The 26,130-nt window shown below is 32.4% G+C and overlaps 1 protein-coding gene across 1 annotated transcript in view; it reads left to right on the forward strand.

Moving 5' to 3' along the window:
- The window catches only part of DOP1A (DOP1 leucine zipper like protein A), a 99,738-nt gene that overhangs the window by 45,456 nt on the left and 28,152 nt on the right, over window positions 1-26,130 (forward strand). The window contains exons 15-19 of the mRNA XM_051997326.1: window positions 5,616-6,237; window positions 12,876-13,150; window positions 21,287-21,439; window positions 23,945-24,045; window positions 25,690-25,949. Coding sequence (XP_051853286.1) covers window positions 5,616-6,237; window positions 12,876-13,150; window positions 21,287-21,439; window positions 23,945-24,045; window positions 25,690-25,949 — 1,411 coding nt within the window. The remainder of the gene's footprint in view (window positions 1-5,615; window positions 6,238-12,875; window positions 13,151-21,286; window positions 21,440-23,944; window positions 24,046-25,689; window positions 25,950-26,130) is intronic.

Raw genomic sequence — 26,130 nt, forward strand, 5'->3', positions numbered from 1 at the left:
CTTGATGTGTTTACCACAAACAACTTTTACTTAGCTGAGGTAGTCAGCTGTTTTTTGCTGACGTAGCCAGGACTAAGTGACTTGCCCAGGGTCTCACAGCTAGGAAGTGTTAAGGCTGTTAAATGAAAACTTGTTTCTAGACTGGGTCCTATTTTGATCCTACTTGATGTGTTTACCACAAACAACTTTTACTTAGCTGAGGTAGTCAGCTGTTTTTTGCTGAGGTAGTCAGGACTAAGTGACTTCTCCAGGGTTGCACAGCTAGGAAGTGTTAAGTGTCTGAATCCAGATTTGAACTCGGGTCCTTCTGACTTCAGAACTGGTGCTTTATCCACTGTCCCATTTAGCTACCTCTATTTAATTTTAGTAAATATCTTTCCATATAAATTTCCTGAGATCTGCTTGTGATACATTGTATCACATTATATAATGTGATACATTATAATACTGTATAATATTATCAATATATGTAAGATTTCAGAGGCTTGTTACCATTTTTAACCTAAATAATCAACATTATGTTAATATGAAATGTATTATTTCAAGTCTTAAAGTTATTAAAATGAGATTTGCATCTTAAGTGATATTATTTGCATAATATGTAGATAATATTTGCATAATAATAAGTGGAAAATTAAGCTTTTAATGAAGTGAATTGAATAGTTTCTTCATTTCTACACCTCTACATTTTGTCTTATTCCATGTAGAGTGTCCCAAAAGCCTTGATGTAGTTTTATGCCTTAATATTTTATTAAACCTTAAAGTTACATTAAGACTTGAGATACTCTATATTTTGGGCACAGTTAGAGTCACAGAAGTATCAGAAAAAAGCTGACAAATACAAATTTTAACTTGATGCTTTTGGTACATAAATTGATACAAGACAGAACAGTTCTTTATCTTTTTTTGGCAGATTGGTGAAACCTGTAGACTCCTTTCAATTACATCATTTAATGCATAAAAGGAAGTACATAAGATTACCTAGAAATGAATTCTGTTTTGTTTTGCTGAGGCGATTGGGGTTAAGTGACTTGCTCAGGATCACACAGCCAGGAAGTGTTAAGTGTCTGAGGCCAAATCTGAACTCAGATCCTCCTGACTTCAGGGCTAGTGCTCTATCCACCTCTCCAACTAGCTGCTCCTAGAACTTTTGAACTACAGTTATCAAAATATTTTTTAAAATAAATTTATGGATGCATAGAAAGAACACCTAATCTGAGATCTCATTGATATTTCCTTAACTGATATAAATTTAAATTCATCTGCATTTTCTAATCTTGAATTACTTTTGTTCATTTCTTCCTCAAATCTTACATAAAGGATTCCTCTAGTTCTTTTTAGCTTTTGAGGATTCATCTTTCTGTTATCGCTTGACCTTTCTCCCTGTTTTGTTTTCTTTTCCAGTCCAGTATTTTTTAATGGTATTTTTTATGATACTTTATAAAATCTGTATTGGGAAGGGCTTCAGAATTCATCTAGTTCAACTTACCCTGCCTTTTCTCTATAACATCTCTAGCAAGTGTTCCTGTAGACACTGCTTGTAAAACTTCGGTGCGAAGAGGCCTATCTGTTCTTGCAAGACAGCTCATTCAGTTTCGATAGATTGAATCGATGGGAAGTTTTCTTAATATCAGGAAGATCTGTCTATAGTTCCTTAGCACAGTTCTGACTTCTCCTCTGTACTAAATAAAATATATTCCCTAATCTACATGATAGCCCTTTAAATGCCTGAAAACTTAGACCTGTCTTAAATCTTCTGTCCAGGGTAAATATTACCAGTTTCTTTTATTGATTTTTTTATATAGTAAGGTTCTCCTTCCCCCTTGCCTTCCTCAACTTTTACCTCCAAATGCATGCTAATTTGTTAAGGTTGTTCCTGCTGAAATTGTCCTTCTGATGTAGTCTTATTTTAATGATTGAAGTTGAATGTAGCAATGTAACATTTGTCCTGATGACATTTCATATTATGTATTAGGTTTGATCTATTATGGTGACTTGTGAAAATCTTTTTAGATCTTGGTTTTCCTTATTATTGTTCCCAGATTACTGTCTTTTGCAAATATGACAAACAGAAAAGGAAGCTCTATAGTAATAGTTTCTTTATGATCTCTATATACTTATATATATTTGACCTATATATACTTAAAATGAATGATAAAAATATACAACTAAATAGACTGTATTTCAGGAAAATAACATCTGTAATAAACATTTGAAGAAGATGACTTTCCTTAACCAAACCCTATCACCTTAAACTTTAAAATTAATGATAATGATTTCAGGAGAACATATACAACATTAAACATCTACAGAATTCAGTTGAAAAACATATAAACATATACAAAATATATATGTGTATATGTGTGTATACACATATGTATATACATACATGTATACAAAATGTATATGTATACATATAAACATACAAAACATATAAACATATACAAAATTCAATTGAAGAGAGTCAGCTATTTTAAGAAATGTGCAGAAGTACACACTTTGAAATACAATGGATCCAGTTTCTTATACTGTCAACATGAATTGACCCAATGGATATAAATATTGCACATCTAATAAATGCTTTCTCAGGACTCTATAATCCTTCAAAATTTACCATGTTGTTCTGCGTCAGGATCTGGGTTTGAATCCCAGCTCTGTTAGTATCTATATTACTTTGAAATTGATACTTAATGTTTTGGGCCACCAGATACATTATCTGCAAATTGAAATAAATTGGGATAGATGATCTAGGTCTGTTCCAACTCAGAAATTTTATAATCTTTTTCATCCTTTGATCTATAGGCTTCATCTAAGTGACTAAGTTGTTGAATAGTACAAGGGTCTTCTGCTAGAAAATAATCTCCAAATAGGGAACAAATGTGTCTTTGTTTCTTGCATTCAACTAATTCTATTTTCTTCTAGTCTCTGTTGTTCACAAGAATAACAGTGGAAATTTTACCAGTTATTTTACTCAAATTTGAATGTGTTAAAACTTGCATTCACATTATTTATTAACCCTGTCAAAAAAAGCAATTGAAGTTATTCTTATGTGATCTTTTAACAAATCTATACGGACTCTTTCATGACCTTTGCTTCCCTTTCTAAATGCTACCAAACCATCCTGTTAATAATCCCCTCTAGAATTTTGCTTACCAGCATATTCAGACTGTTTTTTTTTTTTTTTTACATTTTGGGGGAAATCAAATCAATATATACTCAGTCTTGCAGCTTGTCTTTTTATTGTCCATAATTTTGGTGCTAACTAAGAGTGGCTAAGCAGTCACATTTGTATGGGCTTCTGTGTCCTGAGATGAAGTTTACTCAGGTTAGGTGATTTGAACTTTTTCAGAATACCTAGTTTTACTAATGCATTATTGGTGGAGTTGTAACTTAATCCAACCATTCTGGAGAGCAACCAAATTGCTATAAAACTCTCCATACCCCTTGATCCAGCAGTGTCTCTACTAAGTTTATATCCCAAAGAGATTATAAAAGGGGGAAAACAAAACTATGTATGCAAAAATATTTGTAGCAGCTCTTTTTGTAGTGGCAAGGAATTGGAAACTGCATGAATACCCATCAGTTGAGGAAGGACTGAATAAGTTGTGGTATATGAATGGAATGGAATATTATTGTTCTATAAGAAATGACTAGCAGGCTAATTCAGAAAAATCTGGAAAGCCTTACATGCTAAGTGAAATGAGTAAAACAAAGAGAACATTGATTATAACAACACCAAGATTATGTGATGATCAATTGTGATGAACTTGACTCTTTTCAACAATGAAATGATTCAAGGCAATTCTAATAGACATGGGAGGGAAAGAGCCTCTGCATTCAGAGAGAAGACTATGGAGATTGAATGTGAATCAAAACGTAGTATTTTCACCTTTTTTTTTTTTTTTTTTTACTGTTGTTTGCTTTTTTTTTTTTTTTCTTTCTTTCTCATTTTTCCTCCTTTGATCTGATTTTTCTTGTGCAGCATGATAAATGTAGAAATATATTTGGAAGGAAAAAAATAGCTAGTTTTCTTATCTTTTTGGTTTGGGGATTCAGTTTCCTATTAAGCTTTTTTTCTCTCTCTCCCTTCTGCCCCCCAAATCCCTCAACTTGATTCTTAAATCAAAGGTCATTTCTCTTGGAAGGGAGAAGAGAAGCAGTTGAGAGGCATGTAGAAAAATAGAGTAGTTCTTGCTTTTTTTTACATTTGTTAACCTCTCATCTATCTTAATTCTATTTGTTCTTCTTCTGTCCACCAATTTTTTTTTTAATACCGTTATGCTCTCTTTAGTCTATCGACAACTCTAGCTTGTTCTGATTTCTTTCTCATGTGATTTTGGTATTTTATATTCGTGATTTAAAAAATCTGAATTGGTCAGTGAAATTTCCTATGGAGCCAAACAAAGCTATCTAGGTAGTTTTTTTTTTTTTCCCTTCACATTGTAATAATTTTTATTTGTCTTTAGAATTTCATTGAGTACTTAACAATTTCCTTTAGGTGACACAGTGGATAGAATGCCAGTTCTGAAATCAAATGTGATCTTGAGCAAGTCATATTAAACTCTGTCTGCCTCAATCACCTGTAAAATGGAAATAATAATAGAACCTACTTCTCTGAGTTAATGTGAAGATCAAATGAGATATTTCTAAAGCATTTAGTACAGTTCCTGACACAGAGTAGCTGCCATGTAAATGTTTGCTATTATTATTACTAATATTTATCATTATTATTATTAAAATACTTAGTATTTGAAACATAGTAAACATTGTATACACATACATATGTATGTACATGTACACATACATATGTATGTACATGTTTATATGTATATACATACATTCATCCATTCTCCCAAAATACAATATTGTTTATTAAACTTCATTGGTAACAATTTATGGTCTCAGATATAAATGTCTTTAAATAAGACATTAATTGATTCTTAATTAATAATTAAATATAAAATGTGTATTTATGTCATGTAGCCCTTGGTTCAGATTCTCATCAGTGGCAAATGCCAAGCCCTTTTACTCCTGAGAATTTTCCGATGTGTTTAAAGAAAACATAAGTTTTTACAAAACCATTGGTTTTCTACATGTCATAATATAAAAATGAGAAAGTATTGCTTGAGATTGTTAGGAAAGAAATTTGACTAAAGCAGTAATGGTAAAAACATAGACAAAGTAAAACTTAGAATAACTTTTAGGAAAGCTTTTTCAATGTGTGAGTTGCTCTTTTCAGTAGAGATTCTACCATGTGAATTCTGAACATTTGATTCTGAGATATAAATTTTTCTTTTCAGAAAATAATAGTGTATAATGATTAAAGTTATAAATCACATTAAAGTGATTATAAATTTATATATATAATTTATATATATAATATATAATTATTTATTAATTATATATTATATATATATAAATTATAATTTACATATATTTTATGTATATATATAAATTAAATTTATATAAATATATATTTATATATATAAATATAAATTAAAGTTATAAAGTTAAATTTGTCATGATCCTCTTCTGATTATGAAATAAATGCATTTATCTTGATATATATGTGCGTGTATAAATATATGTATATATTTCTATTTTTAATTTCTTAGATTCCATCAGTCTCTCTTGAAAATCCTATTGAAGTATTTGAAGATGGTGAAAATCCTCCAAGTAGTCGCTCCTCGGAAAGTGGATTTACGGAATTTGTACAGTATCAGGCAGATAAAACTGATGACATTGATAGAGAATTGAGTGAGGGACAGGGAACAGCTTCTATTCCAGTTGGTAGCACATCTTCAGAGACTGAAACAGCATCTACAGTGGGATCTGAAGAAACCATTGTACAACCACCTTCCATAGTCACACAGGGGACAGCAATCCGAAGTGGAAAGACAGCCCAAAAGACTGCAATGCAGTGCTGTTTGGAGTATGTCCAGCAGTTTTTAACCAGACTTATCAACCTCTATATCATTCAGGATAATTCTTTGTCTCAGCCTTTGACAACGGAGCATCGTGTGGATCTTACTCGAGAACAAGGAGAGACCACAAAATGGGACAGGGATTCACAAGGAGATGTTAAAGGGAAAGACATAAATAAGCCAAAGCCATCAAAAGAATATCTTTCTGCCTTTATTGCTGCCTGTCAGCTATTCCTTGAATGTTCAAGCTTTCCTGTTTACATTGCTGAGGGGAACCATACATCAGAGTTACATTCTGAGAAATCAGATATTGGTAAGTTTATTTAGGTTGCCTATATTTCAGTATTTTCTTTGGATGTGCTGTTCAAAGTCAATTTTCTCTTTAAAAAATTAGCCCCAAATTTTAAAACTAGGACTCTAATTTTGTTTTGCAGATAGTTAATAAAAAGATCTGTACTGTTATAGTTTGGAAACAAGATATCTACTGTAATTATGAGGGGAAATTGGTATTGTGGTAGATGTGATTTTCATGTCTTTGGCAATTAATGCTTGCAGGTGAGTAGAAACAGAGGTGGGGGAAAAAACTCCCAATTCTTCTAGCTGTGGTTTTAAAATAATGCAATATTTATATCCATTGGATCAATACATATTGACATATGATAAGGCATTGGATCCATTGTGTTTCAGAGTGTGTATTTGTGTACATTTCTAAAAACATTTGCTTCTATTCAACTCAATTTTTTATATGCTTAAAGAATAAATTTGGATGATCGAAATCATTATCATTCATTTTAGAGCGTAAGATGATAGATTTTGTTTAAAGAAAACTTCTTCAAGGGTTTTATTACAGATGCTAGTTATATTCCGAAGTACAGCTGTTTCTACTTAGTTGTATATTGTCTTCATTTATTTTATTGGTCTCCTAAATATATGTAAATGATAATAGGTTACAGAGGGATTTTTTTCCCTCTATAGTTTTAATTTAAAATTTTATTATAAAAACACTAGTGTATAGCAAATCATGTTAAAACATCTTGAATGAGTTTAAAGTTAATGTAATTACATTAAAAATTTTTTTACTACTATGATGTATTTTAAAATTAAGAAATTCAGTATGACTGCTACATAATTTAAGTGCAGAATGTGACTACCAAATTGTGGTTTACAATTGTAATTTATAATTTTGAATTTCTTGGAAATAAGAAAATATAATATAAGAAATGTAAAGAAAGGGAATATAAAGAAATATAAAAGAAATATAAAACTGGATGAATGTCGCATTTAATAAAATATAAACCATTATTGGTTTATACAAACTCCAATGTCTTGTATTTTTCTGAAAAAAAATCTTTTCAAAATCAAGACACTTGTGAATTTGATGTTTTTACTTTTGGGAAAAATCTTTATCTTTGTTAAAGATATTGTGCTTTAATGTAGATTGGAAATCAGGAGGCAGAATACCTTTATTCTCACTTATTCTCTTATCACTTCTTTGTGGTAATCATTGTGATTGGTTTGCACAGCAATGCAACACATTGCTTTGTACTGCTTCAGGTGAAGAATAAGAAGCAAGAAGAAAGGATAGATGTTAAAATTTAATATGAAAGAAGTAAAAAAAAAATGACACAAAAAACAAAGTGTAAGCTCAGAAGTTTAATGAGCTGAATATGAGATAAAAGTTTTTATGATTATAATTTTTTTAGGGAAGTTTTCTATGCCTGTCTTAACTTACAATCATTTATTAATTAAAATGTTCATGTGGTTGATTTTAAACTGATCTCATCTTTCCTTTTGTAGTTGATAATACAGTAATGAAAATTTAAGTTCTGTAATATTTTTCTACAACATTTCTTTGTTTTTTATTTATTCTTTAGATTCGAGTAATAACTTATTCAGCTGTATCTCAAACCAATCTCCAGTGATCTAGTATTTATCATTAGAAGGCCTCTTTTTAGTATTATTTATGTAATTTAAAAGTAATATAGAATGCATATATAAGTATATATGTACAGTAGAAATATAAATTAACCATTTCTATATGGTGAATACTATATATTTCTGAAATGGAACTTGTGGTGCCATAATATGTACCATGTAACCAGCCAACTAGGTGACTGGAGTCATAGATATATTTTTTTTCAGGATCCCATATTCTGGGATCCTGTGGGGTAAAAAGACCACAATCTGATTCTTTCCCCTGATTCCAGATGACAATACACTAGTTTCCTAGATTAAGGGGAATTTTATACTGAAGTGCTAAAAGAAAATAAACAATGTGGAGGGAAAGTATATTAAAGTAGACAAAAAAAACGTAGGAGCAGCTAAGTAGCGCAGTGGATAAAACACCAGTCCTGCAGTCAGGAGGACCTGAGTTCAAATTTGACCTCAGACACTTAGTACTTCCTAGCTATGTGACCTTAAGCAAGTCATTTAATCCCAGTTGCCTTAGGGGGGAAAAAAAAATAGTAGTCTTGACTCCACCTATTTACTCCACTTAAGTAACCACCTTCACTTCCACAATATCCTCTCTTGTAAAATGCAAAAGTTGACCTCTCAGGTTGATGTTATATCCCATGTTTCAGGCTTTAACAGTCCATAGTTTCACAAAATCTTACTGCTTAATTCCATTCATCTGTGAGCTTTAGGACATTTCCATTAATTTACCTTAGTTTCTCCCTTTCTAATATTCTTCACATAAACCTTGATATTAATTTAATTTAATTTCCTGGTCACTGACAGATTGGAGCTTCTATTTAGCATTTACAGCTCCAGTTTTCCACTATATCTTAGGTTTAAAGGATAGTATTGAGTTTCCTTTTTTTTTTAAACTAACCATCAGTTTGCTTGTCTTAGAACTCTTCACTTTCTATTCTCTTCACCATCAAACTCCCAATGAGAAACAGTTCTTATCTGTTTTAAATCTCTCTCTTCCCCAGTTTTAGATACTGCCTCTCCTATTCCACGCTCTTGACTCCATGTTCAGTTTTATTTCCATTGTATCATTTTAGAGATTTATATGTTCTTTGGAAGGTATTTGTCCTCTTGCTTCTCCTATCTTACAGTTTTAGCTGATTTTTTTTTTTTTTAATAATTATAACTTTTTATTGACAGAACCCATGCCAGGGTAATTTTTTACAACATTATCCCTTGCACTCACTTCTGTTCCGATTTTTCCCCTTCCTCCCTCCACCCCCCTCCCCCAGATGGCAAAATCCTATACATGTTAAATATGTCACAGTATATCCTAGATACAACATATGTATGCAGAACCGAACAGTTCTCTTGTTGCACAGGAAGAATTGGATTCAGAAGGTAAAAATAACCCGGGAAGTAAAACAAAAATGCAAACAGTTTACATTCATTTTCCAGTGTTCTTTTTTTGGGTGTAGCTGCTTCTATCCATCCTTGATCAATTGAAACTGAGTTAGATCTTCTCTTTTTGGAATAAATCCACTTCCATCAGAATACATCCTTATATAGTACCGTTATTGAGGTATATAATGATCTCCTGGTTCTGCTCATTTCACTTAGCATCAGTTCATGTAAGTCTCTCCAAGCCTCTTTGTATTCATCCTGCTGGTCATTTCTTACAGAACAATAATATTCCATAACATTCACATACCACAATTTATCCAACCATTCTCCAATTGATGGGCATCCATTCATTTTTCAGTTTCTAGCTATTACAAACAGGGCTGCCACAAACATTTTGGCACATACAGGTCCCTTTCTCTTCTTTAGTATCTCTTTGGGGGTATAAGCCCAGTTAGCTGATGTTTTTAAGCTGATGCTAAAAGACAGATATGTTTACCAGTTCTTAATGGAATGATTCTATACTTGTATAATTGATTTTTTAAAGTTAAGTACACAACTATGAATATGTGTTCTTATTAAATTTAACTTTTAATCTTAAAGATTCCTATCAAGATTTTTCTGGTTTCTGCTTCTGAAAACTAATCTATTATCCCTTCAATTTTGTTTCATTCAAAAACCTATATTTTAGTTCAAGTCACTCAGAAAATGTTAAGAGTAGGCTCATAGTATAACCTTATCATCTATTGCTATAGACAATTATAAATTCCAGTTTTTTTGGGGGGAGTGCATTTATTCAAAGAGTATTGAATATATAATAATAATAATCCCCATATTTTCACTCAGTTCATTTTTTTCTTTTCCACAAGAATATCACAAGTCTTTGTCAAATGCCTTGTTGAAATTTAAAGATGCTATGTTTGTAGTTTCTAGTCTACTACTTACATTCAAACTTGAAGAATTTATAATTTCTACATAGGTGACATCTTTGTCTTGTTAGATTCTCTTTACAAGGTGATCTAGCTAGAAGAAAAAAATTAGTCACCTGTTGGCCAATCCTTTACTGATTAGCCTCTAAAATTAGCCGGGCTAGTCCTCAAAGAGCAGGCAATTCATTTTGAACCTATAATTTAAACCTTTTCATCTTGGTAGAACTTTCAAAATTTGGCATTCATTATTGTAATGTTCAGGCTAGCTTTCTGGAGGCCCTTCAGACAGGCCTTGGTCTTTAGGTGGAGAAGTGATGAAGGCAGGAAAACCACCAGGAAGATGGTCAAAAATGGAATGTCTCATTTCCAGTCCTTCTCAGCTCTTATATACCTTAGTACAATTGCATCATTGTAGTATACTGACTATGTGTGAACTAGAGAATCATTACATACCATACTAAGTAAGTACTAAGTATACATGTGAACTAGAGCACCATCATCTTATCAATTCCACTGAGTTAACCTTATTTCAAGTATATTTTTTCAGAGTTCCGGCCCTCTACACATTATGGTGGCAGTCTTCAAGAACCCAAGATCACCCCATGCTATAATGAGAAGACCCCCCCAAATCCATCATTGTTCCAAATTTTGTTAAGCATACCACTGTTCTTCTAGGCCAGGGGTCCTCAAACTTTTAAAATAGGGGGCCAGTTCACTGTCCCTCAGACTGTTGGAGGGCCTGACTATAGTAAAAACAAAAACTTTGTTTTGTGGGCCTTTAAATAAAGAAACGTCAAAGCCCTGGGTGCGGGGGATAATCGTCCTCAGCTGCCGCATCTGGCCCGCAGGCCATAGTTTGAGGACCCCTGTATCTAGGCACTGAGATTCAAAACCTCAGTGTCATCTTTGTTTCCTCAATAGCTAAACCTTTCTATTGCTAAAACTTGGAATTTCTATCTCTCTAACATCTCTTGCATCTCTCTCTCTCTCGTTAGTGAGCTACTACCCTCTTTAATGTCCTCAGAATCTCTCATCTGTCCTAATTATTAGTCTCCTTGCTTCCTCCTCACTTCAGATCATCTTCCAAATTGCCTCCAAAATGATTTTCTTAGCGTGCTGGTCTGACCATGTCCACCAATCTTTTTGTTGTTGTTCAGTCATGTCCATCTTTTTGTCATCTCCTTTTGGGGTTTTCTTAGCAAAGATAGTAAAATATTTTGGCATTTCCTTCTCCAGGCCAGATTCAGGAAGAAGAGTTCATGACTTCAGGCATGGCATTCTATCCACTGTGCCATCTAGCTGCCCTCAGTTGATTCTACTAATCAATAAATTTCAGTCATTCCCTATTACCTCTAGGATCAAATAGCAACTCTTTTTGTTATTTAAAGCTTTATGTTACTTGATCAGATTATGACTTTCCAGATTTTTTACATATACTTAGTGCATCATGATCAGCCAAAGTGGCCTTCTTGTTTTTCCTCATATGTGACACTCTTATATTTGACATGTTGTGCTGGGTGTCCCTCAAGCCTGGGGGACATCTTCCATTTATCTCTCAGAATACTTAATTTCCTTTAAGACAGCTCAAATGTTAACTTGTGTCAGGACCCGTGTCAGCCCTGTAGATGCTAGTGCCTTCTCCCTATCTAGGGGACCAGAGACTACAACAGAATAAAACTCTGCCTAATTCTGAGGTGATGAGGCAGGGTCTCTACTCAAAGCTAAGATTGGGGGAAGGGTTCCTGGGAGGACTAAGGATTTATTTCTTCTGGTCTAAGGTGGTAATTGAAATCTATATCCAACACCAGTTCCCCTTAGGGTTTTTGTAATGGTGTTATTTTCTATTTGCACATGATAAGTGCTTTATAAATGCTTTATGATTTAGTCTATGAAAATCTTGTTCATCAAAGCATTGTGCATACACTGCATCATTGATCTTCACAATAAGCAATTATTACATAGGATTATTATATAATATATGCATATAATGTTTTATTATGTATTACAATATATAATATAATAATAGGATTACTAGACATGTGCCATTATTAACCCTCTTTTATGAAGGGGGAAATGGGCTCAGAGACATTAAATTACTTCTTCACTTCAAATTATAACTATCTTTAGAAAGGATTTTAATAGAGACTTTCTTGACTAAGTCCAGTGTTGTATCCCCTATGTGAAATACACACACACACACACATACACACATATATATATATATATACATACATATACATATATCATTAAGCATCCAGATTAATTAATAAACATGCCCACCTTGATTCTTCTTTTCATTCTTTTGTTGTTTTATTTTGCTTCATTTCTTAGTAAAATTTACCTTTTTAATATAGTAGACACTCATCAATTCTGTGTTGATTTAATAGTATTATTAATTAAACTGCACAGCAAAAAGTATTCTTAAAATATGGTAGATTTTCTTTTCTTGTTAGTGTTGTCTTCATTCCCCCTTCCCCTAATAAAAGTTGATATAGGCTAAGAAGCCATGTTTTTAATAAGTTTTAATAAATAATTTCTAAAATCATTATATAGTGATGTGATATAAAAATAAATTCATTTTCTGACTATAAAAAATTTGTTAGTGATTGTTTTCAGTTCTGTGACAAAAAATCTGCTTAACAAATGCTTTATTTATACTTGAAATTGTTTGGGAAAATAATCTATATTTCCTTCTTGTGTTTTGTTTCAGACTGTGAGCAGGTCCAGCCCCCATTCTGGCTCCAGACGCTGATGAATGCTTGTAGTCAAGCAAGTGATTTCAGTATCCAAAGCATTGCTATTTCACTAGTAATGGATTTGGTAGGATTGACACAATCAGTTGCTGTTGTTACTGGGGAAAATGTGAACAGTGTGGAACCTACACAGCCCCTAAGTCCAAACCAGGGGAGAGTGGCTGTAGTTATTAGGCCTCCCTTAACTCAAGGCAACCTACGGTACACTGCTGAAAAGACTGAATTTTTCAAGGTATAGTATAAGAAATCTGTGCAACACTAAAATAATTAAGAAGTATGATAAATAAAAATGTTTTTTTTTTAATGATAAACAATTGAAATTATCTACTCTAAGTGCATTGGAAAGAATACTACATTTGAAGTTCTATATCTGCTTCTTATTAGCCCCATTATCTTTGGGAAGTTGTTTAGTTCTTGGTCTGTTTATTTATAAAGTGGGGGATTGGATTAAGCAAATGCAAATTTATGATTCTAAATACTAAGCATAAAAACTTGAATTTTAGAGAAAAGAAATCATAGTATACTGATAATATAATGTCTACTTATAAGGATTTATATATACGTAACACATATACCTCTTTTTTTGTGCTTCTTTTTACACATTTCTTTAGTCACATCAACTTTATTCCTTTTTCTTTTCTTCTTCTTCTTCTTCTTCTTTTTTTTTTTTTTTTTGCTGAGGCAATGCCCAGGGTCACATAGCCAAGAAGTGTTAACTGTCTGAGATCAAATTTTGAACTCGGGTCTTCCTGACTTCAGGGCTAGTACTCTATTCACTACACCAACTACTGTCCTAACTTAATTTCTTAATGCTCATGAAAAGAATCATGCATAAGGAGGGCAAGAATTTCATGAATTAGAAAAGTAGAAGAATGGTTTGATCAGTATCAGCTAAGCAATAGGAGAACGTTTTGGAAGGAGTGCTTGAGGTGTTATAATTTCTATGTAGTTAAGCCTTGACTATTAAGACCTTTATGGTATAATTCATTCTAGAGAGCAAAATTCTCTGGATAGGAACAGATTGGATTCTTATTTTTCTCCTTTTATGGAAGAGTAGAGATCATGTACTTCTTTCTCACTTTATTGATAGTTAAGTCTCCTAAGTTTAACTAAAGAATCAACTTGACAACCCAGTCAATGAAAAATCTGCCATATTTAGACCAAGAATTTTTAATTTCTTGGTATCATGGACTCCTGGCAGTTCAGTCATGTTTAAGGTCTTAGAATAATGTTTCTAAGTGCATAAAATAAAAATACAGTTCTGTTGAAATAGTTATCACATTTTTAATTGAAGTTTTTAATTTTCAAAACATATGCAAGAATAATTTTTTAATATTGACCCCTGAAAAACCTTGTATTCCAACTTTCCCATCCTTCCTCCCACCCTCTTCCCTAGATGGCCTGCAATCCAATATATGTCAAACATGGTAAAAATATATGTTAAATCCAAGATAGGCATACATATTTATACAGTTATCTTGTTGCACAAGAAAAATCAGATCAAAAAGTTTTAAAAAAAGAGAGAAAATAAAATTCAAGCAAACCATTAAAAAAAGTGAAAATGCTCTGTTGAATTATCTTTTTTTTTTAAAGATCATAGGCCCAATGTTAAGAATCCCTGTTTTAGATCATATTTTTCAAATAGCTTTATGATTTTCACACATTTAATGGAAATGCTCAAAAACAGATTTTAAAGTAAAAGATTAAGCAATATATGGCTCTTTCATATTTTTCTGACTATAAAAAACAAAATGCTTGATATGACAAACTATTCTTCTATGAAGAAATCTCTGAAGAGATTTTACTTAAAAATATACATAATAAATTAAATGGTTACAAGATTTTTAAAAAACAGCTATTGTTTGAGAAAAGGATGTAAAATGACATTTATACTAATGGGTATGTTATAAATCAAAGGTTGATTTTTTTTGTCTTGTTTTTCTGATAGTCTTATGATAACTATCAGGTGATGGAGGACATGACAGAATTCTTATATTATTAAATTTTTATTTAATTGATCTGTTTCTTGTAATAGGCCTTCTGAAAATCTGAATTGTTATTCTTCATGTTTATAATACCATTAATATTATTATATAGTATTAAAATTAAATTGAATTTCACATATTTTAAATCCTTAAAAAAAAAAAAAAACTTTCAAGCATTCACTATGCCTATGATAGTGATAGTGAAATGGCACATAACATTTTTGACATCTAAAGAAAGTGCTCATTTATTTGAAAAATTAAATACAAATCATGGTTGCTGTTGTAGGAATTATAAAATCTCGTAGGGTACAGGAGAAATAAAAATAGTGGAATCATAATCCTAACTGGAAAGCAATGTAATCTAGCCTGAATCTGGTCAAGAATCCTTTCTGCACCTTCCCCAATTGTCATTCAGTACTTCATTTGAAGACCTTTGGTGAGACTACTAGCGCAAAAGGCAACCTATTTCATTTTTTTGGATAACCCTAATTATTATGAAGCTTTTCATTGAGTCAAGTTTTAAACTCCCAGTTTTCATCGGTTCTGCTTTCTGGATCAAATAGAGACATAACCCTTCAAACTTTCTCTCATTGATAGTAAACATTAACATTTCCTTCTATTGATTTTCATATTGTATAGCTTTGTTACCCATCACTCATCATGGTTGCTCTTTTCTATAAATTCTAGTTAGTCAGTATCCTTAAGATATGGTGCTCAGATCTAAATATAATAGGAAGCAGAATTCATGGAACAAGATGGGTTTTTTTTGAGAATACAAGTTCTGAAATTAGGATTTGAATTCAAATCTTAACTCTGTTTGACATTTAAGTACCACTTGCACTCTGTTGGGCAAGTCATTCAACATCCTCTGTCCCTATTTCTTCTTCTGTAAAATGAGAAAATTGTATTAAGTCAAAACCTTTTGAGATGTCTTCCAACTCCAGATGTGTAAGCCTATCCTAATTGTGCTCTAATCAGAATACAATACATGAAAAGACTGTCTTTTCTTATGCTATGGACAATATATTCTTCTTAATGCAGTCTAAGGGTTACATTCTTTTTTTTTTCCTTCTTTTTTTTGGCTTTCACACTATTAGAGTTACACTTTGAGGTTATAATCCACTCAAAATATTTTTTATATGGACTTTTGTCTAACCATAGTTTCCCCACTTAGGAAATTGATGTTTTTAAACCCAAGTATTAATTTACACTTATCTCTTTTAAGTTAAATCTTATTAGGCCTTTTGTTGTGTTTTCCTTTTCTGTCCCATCATCCAACATTTTTTTCTATCTCTTCTAGATTCTTGTCATCTGAAAATTTAATAAGTGTGTCATCTAAGCCTTCATCCAAGCAGTTGATAAAAATGTTAAATGTCTCAAAGATTTCCTTGAGGAAATCTGCCAGAGGCTTCCTTCTCAGTTGACTATGAACCATTCAAGAATTTTTTTGGGTCTGACATTCAACTGATTCCAAATTTTTCTAACAGTACTATTGCCTACCTCAAACTCTGCATCTTAGACATAAGAATAGTATTAGATATTATCATGTACTTGGCTCAAGGCTAGGTAAACTGTGTCTTTCAAATTTTCCTAATCTGCCAGTCTAGTTACTGTATTTTTTTAAAAAATGACAAGATATTACCTCTTCTTTATGAAGCTATCCTTCATCTTTGTGACAATTCTTTCCACATATTCACATATTATCCCTTTAATATTGTTTAATATTGTTTAACTTTGCCTGTAATTGAAATCAAGCTCACTGACTTATAACTTGCAAATTATAGTTTTTGTCCTTCTCTGGGCATATAGCATCTTTTCCCATAATCTTTTAGAGTCACAGATCTTTTCAAAGATCACAGCAATCACTTGGCTTAGGCCTGTTGACCGGAATTATTCTTACTCAGTTTTAACTGTGGTGATTGTGATGCTGGTGGTGACTCAGAAAATAAAAAATAAAATAAAAATGGTGTTAGCCCCATCTATAAACTTTTACTTAAACACTGGTACTCTAATTATTAGATCATTGCTTTTTGACCACCAATGGACACAGTACTGGAAAAACTATAATTATTAATCTTAACATTCTCACAATAAATGAAACTAATAGAAGGAAAGAATCTGCAATTAAGTATAAGAATGGCTTAAAGCACTAAATGTGGCAACATTTATGGCAACCTCATTTATTTATTTTTTATTTTATTTATTTATTTATTTAAAATAACTTTTTATTGATAGAACCCATGCCAGGGTAATTTTTTACAGCATTATCCCTTGCACTCACTTCTGTTCCGATTTTTCCCCACCCTCCCTCCACCCCTCTCCCCCAGATGGCAAGCAGTCCTTTACATGTTGAATAGGACACAGAATATCCTAGATACAATATATGTGTGCAGAACCGAACAGCTTTCTTGTTGCACAGGGAGAGTTGGATTCAGGATTCAGAAGGTATAAATAACCCAGGAAGAAAAACAAAAATGCAAGCAGTTTATATTCATTTTCCAGTGTTCTTTCTTTGGGTGTAGCTGCTTCTGTTCATCCTCGATCAATTGAAACTGAATTAGCTCTTTTTATTGAAGAGATCCACTTCCATCAGAATACATCCTCAAACAGTATTGTTGTTGAGGTATATAATGATCTCCTGGTTCTGCTCATTTCACTTAGCATCAGTTCATGTAAGTCTCGCCAGTCCTCTCTGTATTCATCCTGCTGGTCATTCCTTACAGAACAGTAATATTCCATAACGTTCATATACCACAATTTACTCAACCATTCTCTAATTGATGGGCATCCATTCATTTTCCCAGCTTCTAGCCACTACAAACAGGGCTGTATGGCAACATCATTTAAAAGACCATACTACCCTTTTATATTTGTTTTCCATTACCTACCCTTGCTCTCATCTTCTCTACATCTTTTTGTAAAATTTGAGTTGGTTGTTCCATATTCAGTACTACCATATTTCTTTAGATAGTTCGTTTTTTTTTTTTTATTGGAATTCTTCTTTCTTTTTTATGTCTTAATAGTTTCCATCTAATAACATTCTCTGTCCCTTCCTAGGCTAACTTTCTTTGAGGAAATTTTGTCTTACCTTTCTCTCTAACTCTCTGAAATCTTTTTAAAATGTTAGATGCATCAGATTATTTTGAGGAGAGAATTTCTTCCCAAGCTCCCCTTCTCTCTCTTTTTTTTTTTAAATAACTTTTTATTGATAGAACCCATGCCAGGGTAATTTTTTACAGCATTATCCCTTGCATTCACTTCTGTTCCGATTTTTCCCCCTCCCTCCCTCCATCCTCTCCCCCAGATGGCAAGCAGTCCTTTACATGTTGAATAGGTTACAGTATATCCTAGATACAATATATGTGTGCAGAACCGAACAGTTTTCTTGTTGCACAGGGAGAATTGAATTCAGAAGGTATAAATAACCCGGAAGAAAAACAAAAATGCAAGCAGTTTATATTTATTTCCCAGTGTTCTTTCTTTGGGTGTAGCTGCTTCTGACCATCTTTGATCAATTGAAACTGAATTAGCTCTCTTTATCGAAGAGATCCACTTCCATCAGAATACATCCTCAAACAGTATTGTTGTTGAGGTATATAATGATCTCCTGGTTCTGCTCATTTCACTTAGCATCAGTTCATGTAAGTCTCGCCAGTCCTCTCTGTATTCATCCTGCTGGTCATTCCTTACAGAACAATAATATTCCATAACGTTCATATACCACAATTTACTCAACCATTCTCTAATTGATGGGCATCCATTCATTTTCCCAGCTTCTAGCCACTACAAACAGGGCTGTATGGCAACATCATTTAAAAGACCATACTACCCTTTTATATTTGTTTTCCATTACCTACCCTTGCTCTCATCTTCTCCACATCTTTTTGTAAAATTTGAGTTGGTTGTTCCATATTCAGTACTACCATATTTCTTTAGATAGTTCGTTTTTTTTTATTGGAATTCTTCTTTCTTTTTTATGTCTTAATAGTTTCCATCTAATAACATTCTCTGTCCCTTCCTAAGCTAACTTTCTTTGAGGAAATTTTGTCTTACCTTTCTCTCTAACTCTCTGAAATCTTTTTAAAATGTTAGATGCATCAGATTATTTTGAGGAGAGAATTTCTTCCCAAGCTCCCCTTCTCTCTCTCTTTTTTTTTAAATAACTTTTTATTGATAGAACCCATGCCAGGGTAATTTTTTACAGCATTATCCCTTGCATTCACTTCTGTTCCGATTTTTCCCCCTCCCTCCCTCCATCCTCTCCCCCAGATGGCAAGCAGTCCTTTACATGTTGAATAGGTTACAGTATATCCTAGATACAATATATGTGTGCAGAACCGAACAGTTTTCTTGTTGCACAGGGAGAATTGAATTCAGAAGGTATAAATAACCCGGGAAGAAAAACAAAAATGCAAGCAGTTTATATTTATTTCCCAGTGTTCTTTCTTTGGGTGTAGCTGCTTCTGACCATCTTTGATCAATTGAAACTGAATTAGCTCTCTTTATCGAAGAGATCCACTTCCATCAGAATACATCCTCAAATAGTATCATTGTTGAGGTATATAATGATCTCCTGGTTCTCAAGCTGCCCTTCTTTTAAGTTTGATAACTAGCTCTTCCTTGTTATTGTTTCTGAGGTCTAAAAGAAGAGTTCTTTGGTTTTCTCATTTTTTAAAAAAGGAAATTATTTATTTCTGAACTTTTTGGCTACTTTGCTTTTGTCAGTGAGGGGAAACATTAGCAGATTTCCATGTAATTGAATTCTTTCGTGTGATTCATCATGCCTCTATGCTAGGCTTTTGACAGCTATTTGTTATAAAAACTTTTCATTTTCTCTTGTCCCAGTTTTAGCTATACTAGATTCTGATGACTATCACTTTTATATTTTTACTGCTTAGATTTTTTTTCCCCCTAATGTTCTCCACAATGCTCTAGTTCAATTCATTTATTTGGTAAGATAAGCTTAGATGAAAGTAGATTATTAATATATAATGCTACCTTGCCTCCTCCTATCTTTTATTTGTTTGCTACATTCCAGCTATTAATTTAAACATTTTGATATAGATGTCAAGTTTTTCTATTATTTTGCTTATTTACCCCTACTTTATTCTTTTGAGTATAGACATCTGAATTTGTTGGTTCCATTACTGACTTTTTTCTTTTAATTCTCTTTTCTGTGTATAATTGAACACTTTTGTTTGTTTGTATGGTATCTAATTTGGTAGATATATGTCTGTAGTTTTCTCTTTCCCCGTGCATTTTTAGTTTAAAATGAAAGTGCTTTTTAAAAATCTGGATCATCAGTGTTAGGAATTCTTCATTGTAATATAATACAGTATTTTATCTATATATATATGCATGTGTGTACACACACTGTATACAGTATACTATAGAGTATATATCAAACTATACTGTAAAGTCTTACAGGCATGAATGGAGCTCTGCCCATGGTCACATAGCTTGTACATATCAGAAGCAAGTCTTGAATCAGGTCTTCTTGACTCAGAGGCTAGAGCTGGTTTTTTAGTGACTACACCAAGTATGTACTTCTGGCGTTATTTTCCCCATTTCCATATGAGAAAACTGATGCTTAGAGAAGTTAAGTACATTAAGAAATCCATGGAAATATGTCTAGTAAGTGATATTTGAAGAGTTTTATGTAAGTTTTTTTAATGAAGTGAATACTGAGTGAAGTGAGCACAACCAGGAGAACAGTGTACACAATAATAGCTAGATTGTTTGATGACCAACTATGATAGACTTAACTCTTCTCAGCAATGCAATGATGTAAGACAATTTTAATAGACTTTGAATGGAAAATGTTATGTGCATCCAGAGAAAGAATTATGGAGACTGAATGCAGATTGATTCATACTATTTTCAGTTTTGTTTTCTTTTTGTTTTTAGTTCTTGTAATTTTCCCCTCCTATTCTTATTTTTCTTTCCTAACATGACTCGTATGAAAATATGTAAAAGTTGATTGTATATATATATATATATATAATCTATATCAGATTGCTTGCTGCTTGGGGAAGAGAGGGAGACAGGAAGGAAGGGAGGAAGAAAAAAAATGAACTCAAAATCTTACAAAAATGAATGTTGAAACTTGGAAAAATAATACACTTTTAAAATAAAATTTTTTTAAGAAAAAAGCTTTCTGACTCCCAAGATTTTTCTCGCTATCTTTTGTTTCTCAAGCAGATTAATATACTTATTTTTCCTAAATTTTCATTCTAGTTTGTTTTTGCTACTGATCTTACAGAATGGCTTTGTAGGTTCATAGTAGGTCAAGTTAATAATTTCTTCTTAGAAGTGATACATATAAGGTATTTCATTATTATTTTTGTTTTATAATAGTGCCTGTTTTGCACTTATTTTTAAAGCATGTAGCTTTAACATTATGGGACCAATTGGGCGATGGAACACCCCAGCATCACCAGAAGAGTGTTGAACTTTTTTATCAATTGCACAACTTGGTTCCTTCTTCTAGCATCTGTGAAGATGTTATAAGTCAGCAATTAACCCACAGAGATAAGGTAAATTCAGCTTCTTTCATCTTGTATGTTAATATTCTGGAAAACGTTAAAGTAACTTTTGGGGGGAATGAACTTAGTTTTTTCCCAAAATATGTAGGGTGGGATGAAAATGGTTTTATTTGGGAGAAAAAAAAGACTGGTTCTATTTAAAGTAAATGTATCTTATTCTTTATAAAAGAATTCAAATTGTCATCATAAATGACAATTTCAATTCTAGATTCAAATCTCTATTCCTGGTGTATTATAAATTGAAATTGTTTCAGTTGATAAGCTTTAGATTTTTTAAAAAGCATAACTGGTCCCAGACCCAGGGCAGTTTGCATTTTTTTAAAAAAGCTATCATTATGTATAAAAGCACTGAGCTAGGAGCAAAATAGAAAATCTTTAAAAGGAACCATGATAGACTCTTTGCCCTGAAGGAATTCATATTCTGGAGGGACTATTAAGACTATTAAGATGTGTTCTACCCATACAAGTATAATATGTAAAGACAAAGGAAATAAACTTATATTTATATGGTTATATATAATATAAACACATATTTATATTATATTTTATGTATAAACTCCATAAACTTACATTAAGCAAGGTACTATGCTAGCCTCTGGAGACAAGAAGGCAGTAGTTCCTGCCCTTGACTTTTAATTCTGTAACAGCCTAATAATTAGAGATATGAACACTTTATGTTTCTGTGAACATTATTGATTTATTAAGGGGGGAAAATTAGAAATTGCAGCAATTCTGATATATAAATTATATACACATACATATATATGTATTATACATAATGCATGTCATAGTTGAAAATTTAATTTACTTCTTTGAAAAGAAAGTGAAAATTCACTGTTGTGGTTGATAGAAATTAAAATATTCTTGTTTCCTTTTAAAGACTAAATAAATATATCACCCAGAGGCAAATTCTAAATCTATAAAATTAAAATTTTTCACATTTTGAATTTATAAAATATGAATGATTATATGTTTTTACATATCTTATGTCATGGTAAATCATAGACAGAATTCAATCTAACAGCCAGCCAGGTATTATCAAAAATACACTTTATGCCTGTACTACTCAATCAAGTGATTTGGAAACTTAAAAGTATGAGAGGATACCCTAAAACTCTTCTAAATGACTAAAAAGCCCATAGCATGTTTCTGAGAAAGTGTATTAAGTCAGATGTTCTCGTTGACTAGTTGTTTTTTTTTTCCCACTGATAGAGAAGTCAGCCAATTTTTAAAAATGAAAACAAGAAGTAGCACTAACAGCAACACACACCTTATTTTTTCGACACTATTTTCATTGATTTCTTCAGATTGAGACTATAATATAGTAAACATAGTTCTGCTGTCCCTTTTTTTTAGCCTCTTAAAACTAAATTTAAAAGCAAGTAAGATATTTTTCCCAGTATATTTTTACTTGTTTAGAGATTATTAGAAATTATTTAGAGATAATTAGAAAATCCATTTTTAAGAAGAATATCCATTTCATTTTAATATTATTTGGTTGTTGTCTTCATGGAAATTCTTAAATACTCACGAAAATGCAATTTAATGCTCTATTATTATCTGAGTAGCTTCTAGTCTCTGTCATGAGTAATTTGGACAAAAAAGATATCTGTTCTCCAAAGATTAGGATATTAGAAATTAATGTACATAATTATGGGCTTGGGGGGAGTGCAGTAGGCAGGAATGGGGTAGCTTCTGTTTGGTGTATTTTAAATGTGTTTATATTTAATATTCATTGGGATTTTTCTTTGGGAAAGACTTTATTTTATAAACTTTAAATATTATCTATTTTTACCTGAATACTTTTCCTTAGATATGAATAATTTAAGTGATTTGTTACCATTTGACTGTAAGATCAAAAAATATTTTTCAATAGAAATGAAATGTAATTAAGCACATGACCACCATGGAGTCAAGAAAACCTGATTTCAAATTTGTCATCAGCTACTTATTAGATGTAATGCTCCCTTACCTCCTGTTTTCCTTAGTTTCCTCTTCTTCAAAATGGCAATAATACCTACTCTCCAGGGATTTTGTGAGGATCAAACAATTACAAAGTACTTAGCACATAGTAAGCTCTATATAAAGATTAGCTATTATTTTTTACTAATAATAATAATAAGTCATTTCAGGGAATACAACATATTGTGATTATTCCCCAAAATTAAATCAACTGATAAAAACATATTTACATTATAGAACTAGATCCTGTCATTTTATATAGTTATATAGTTATCTCCTGCAATCATGATACTTTGTGAAGTGTATTAACTCCTTCAGGCTCCTGTGGTTTGTAAGATATAAATATAAATTAAATAAAATTTAGTGTAAACTAGCTAGAGTTGATCATCCAACTTGTTTTTATATTTTCATATAAAGTAGGTGATGTTGTAGAGATATATATCACCTACTTTATGTGAAAATTTGCTTTTTTCTAAAATGTCTGTCTTCAAAGAAAAATAAATAAATTAGCTAAACTTTTATGTTTTTCTACAGAAAGTAAGAATGGAAGCACATGCAAAGTTTGCAGTACTTTGGCATCTAACTAGGGACCTTCATATAAATAAATCATCATCTTTTGCCCGTTCCTTTGACAGGTTGGTTATCATATCTATTGTATAATCATTTTCTATCCTATCCTAACACTGTCTTCCTTTGAAAAATATGTTTATGCAGTAATTATCCACTTTTATAAAACTATATTAATTTATCTATTAAATACAATTAGTATTTTTTTTTACAAAATTTTAAATACATTATTCTAACTATATATTTAGAGTTGGAAGGGTTCTTAGAGATTATCTGGATTCAAACCCAGGGCCTCTAAGTTCTGTGTCTTTCCGTTAAGTCATGTTGCTTCTTTCCTTGATTTTCTTCTTACAATTCTGGAATAACCTTTTTGAAGCACAGAGATAATGAAGCACTTCCTCTGCATACATTCCTGATTTTTTTGTTGGCATGGGCCTTGAGGTCTCAAACTACTTTGACACAAACTAGAAAGTTTTCACTCTTGCTAAGCAGCCTTTTATAGTGTTTTTTTTAAAAGTACAGCTCCCTTGTGGGAGCGGTATATTAATCATGGACTCTTGTGAGCTGATCCACAAACCAGAAAATAGGCATACATATATATCTGCAGCATCCTCCAAAAATGTGTTCAGATTTAGAAAATGGGCATCTAAATAGGAGCAGTAGTTCAGTTTCTCATTATTGCCCGAGGCCCACTTTATGGTCTATTCACTTTGGCCCTGTTTATGCCCCTGAAATTTATTGAACTATGTGTTATAAGCCAGAACTAGAAACGAGGTGTTAACTCACTGGAATTGATAAAATAATGCTTAAGTTTACACCTTTGAGAGTTCACACATTAGCTCACAGAGTTCACAAGTCCGGGAGATTCACAAAGTTAGACCTCCCACAATCCCACTCTCAGAGGGGAGTCAACCTTTGAGTTTACACCGCTAAAAGAGCATAAAAGGAGCTGAGTCAGTGGAGTCAGTCAGTTGAGGAGATTGAGAAGCTAGAGATTGCAGTCAGGCAAAACTGGGGATTTGGAAGAGGAGAGGCTGAAGCTGGCAGAGGCAGAGGCAGAGACAGAGACAGAGACAGAGGCAAAAGACTAGCAACAAGAGCTGTCGGGACCAAGGAAAATTTAACAGTCTATTTTGGAAGAGACAATAAAGGATTGTACTTTAATTCCTGGCTGCATTTGAGGTGATTATTGCTTGGAACTGAAACTAAGGCTGCCTTCAGAAAACCTCCCCAAGAAACCTGCTCCCAGAGAACGATTATATTTGAGAAAAGAAGAACACTTTACTTTAAAAGTTACTTTAAAAGTGTCACTCTCTATGATGGTAGCAGTTTTCTCTGTCTTTTGACACAATTCAGATTGAAAGAAGAAAATTCGGGCAGATTAATTAATCACTAATTAAAGAGAGGTAGCAAGATATGGGAGAAAGTACAGTAAATTTAGAGTCAAAAGACATTGGCTTAAATCTCAGCTGCCTGTGTAACCTTAACCAAACCTCTTTTCTCCGGGATCCCAGGTCTCTTCATCTATAATCTCACATACTCTTTCCAACTCTAAATACAGTACTTAAAGCTATCAACATGCCTTCTTTATCATAAGATACATTTTAGGTGTCCGTCATATAAGAATATGATCATTTTATAATAGTTTACTCGGAAGAAAAATGAAAAATAATGATTCTTTGCTTTTCTATTTTGTTATTATTTCATGCTAGATCACTCTTCATCATGTTAGATAGCCTTAATAGCCTGGATGGTTCCACTAGTTCTGTGGGACAAGCTTGGTTGAATCAAGTGCTCCAAAGACATGACATTGCAAGAGTTCTAGAGCCATTGCTGCTGCTCCTGCTTCATCCTAAAACTCAGAGAGTGTCAGTGCAACGGGTACAGGCAGAGCGTTATTGGAATAAAGTGCCCTGTTATACGGAAGAGGAAAATGACAAGCATTTTATGCAGAATTTTTCCTGCAATGATGGTAAATACAATACAAAAAAATTTCATCCTTAATGCTAATCATCAATTAATAAAAGATGTATTCATATAAGTTGATAACATTTCATCAGAAACTTACCCTTATTAGAATCACTTCTTAGATTAGAATCATTTCCCAGATGTAAATTTTACATCAATCCTGTCTATTTATCCTTTATTCTTGT

The sequence above is a fragment of the Antechinus flavipes genome, chromosome 4 (assembly GCF_016432865.1).
Source record: "Antechinus flavipes isolate AdamAnt ecotype Samford, QLD, Australia chromosome 4, AdamAnt_v2, whole genome shotgun sequence".
In the NCBI taxonomy this organism is placed as follows: domain Eukaryota; kingdom Metazoa; phylum Chordata; class Mammalia; order Dasyuromorphia; family Dasyuridae; genus Antechinus; species Antechinus flavipes.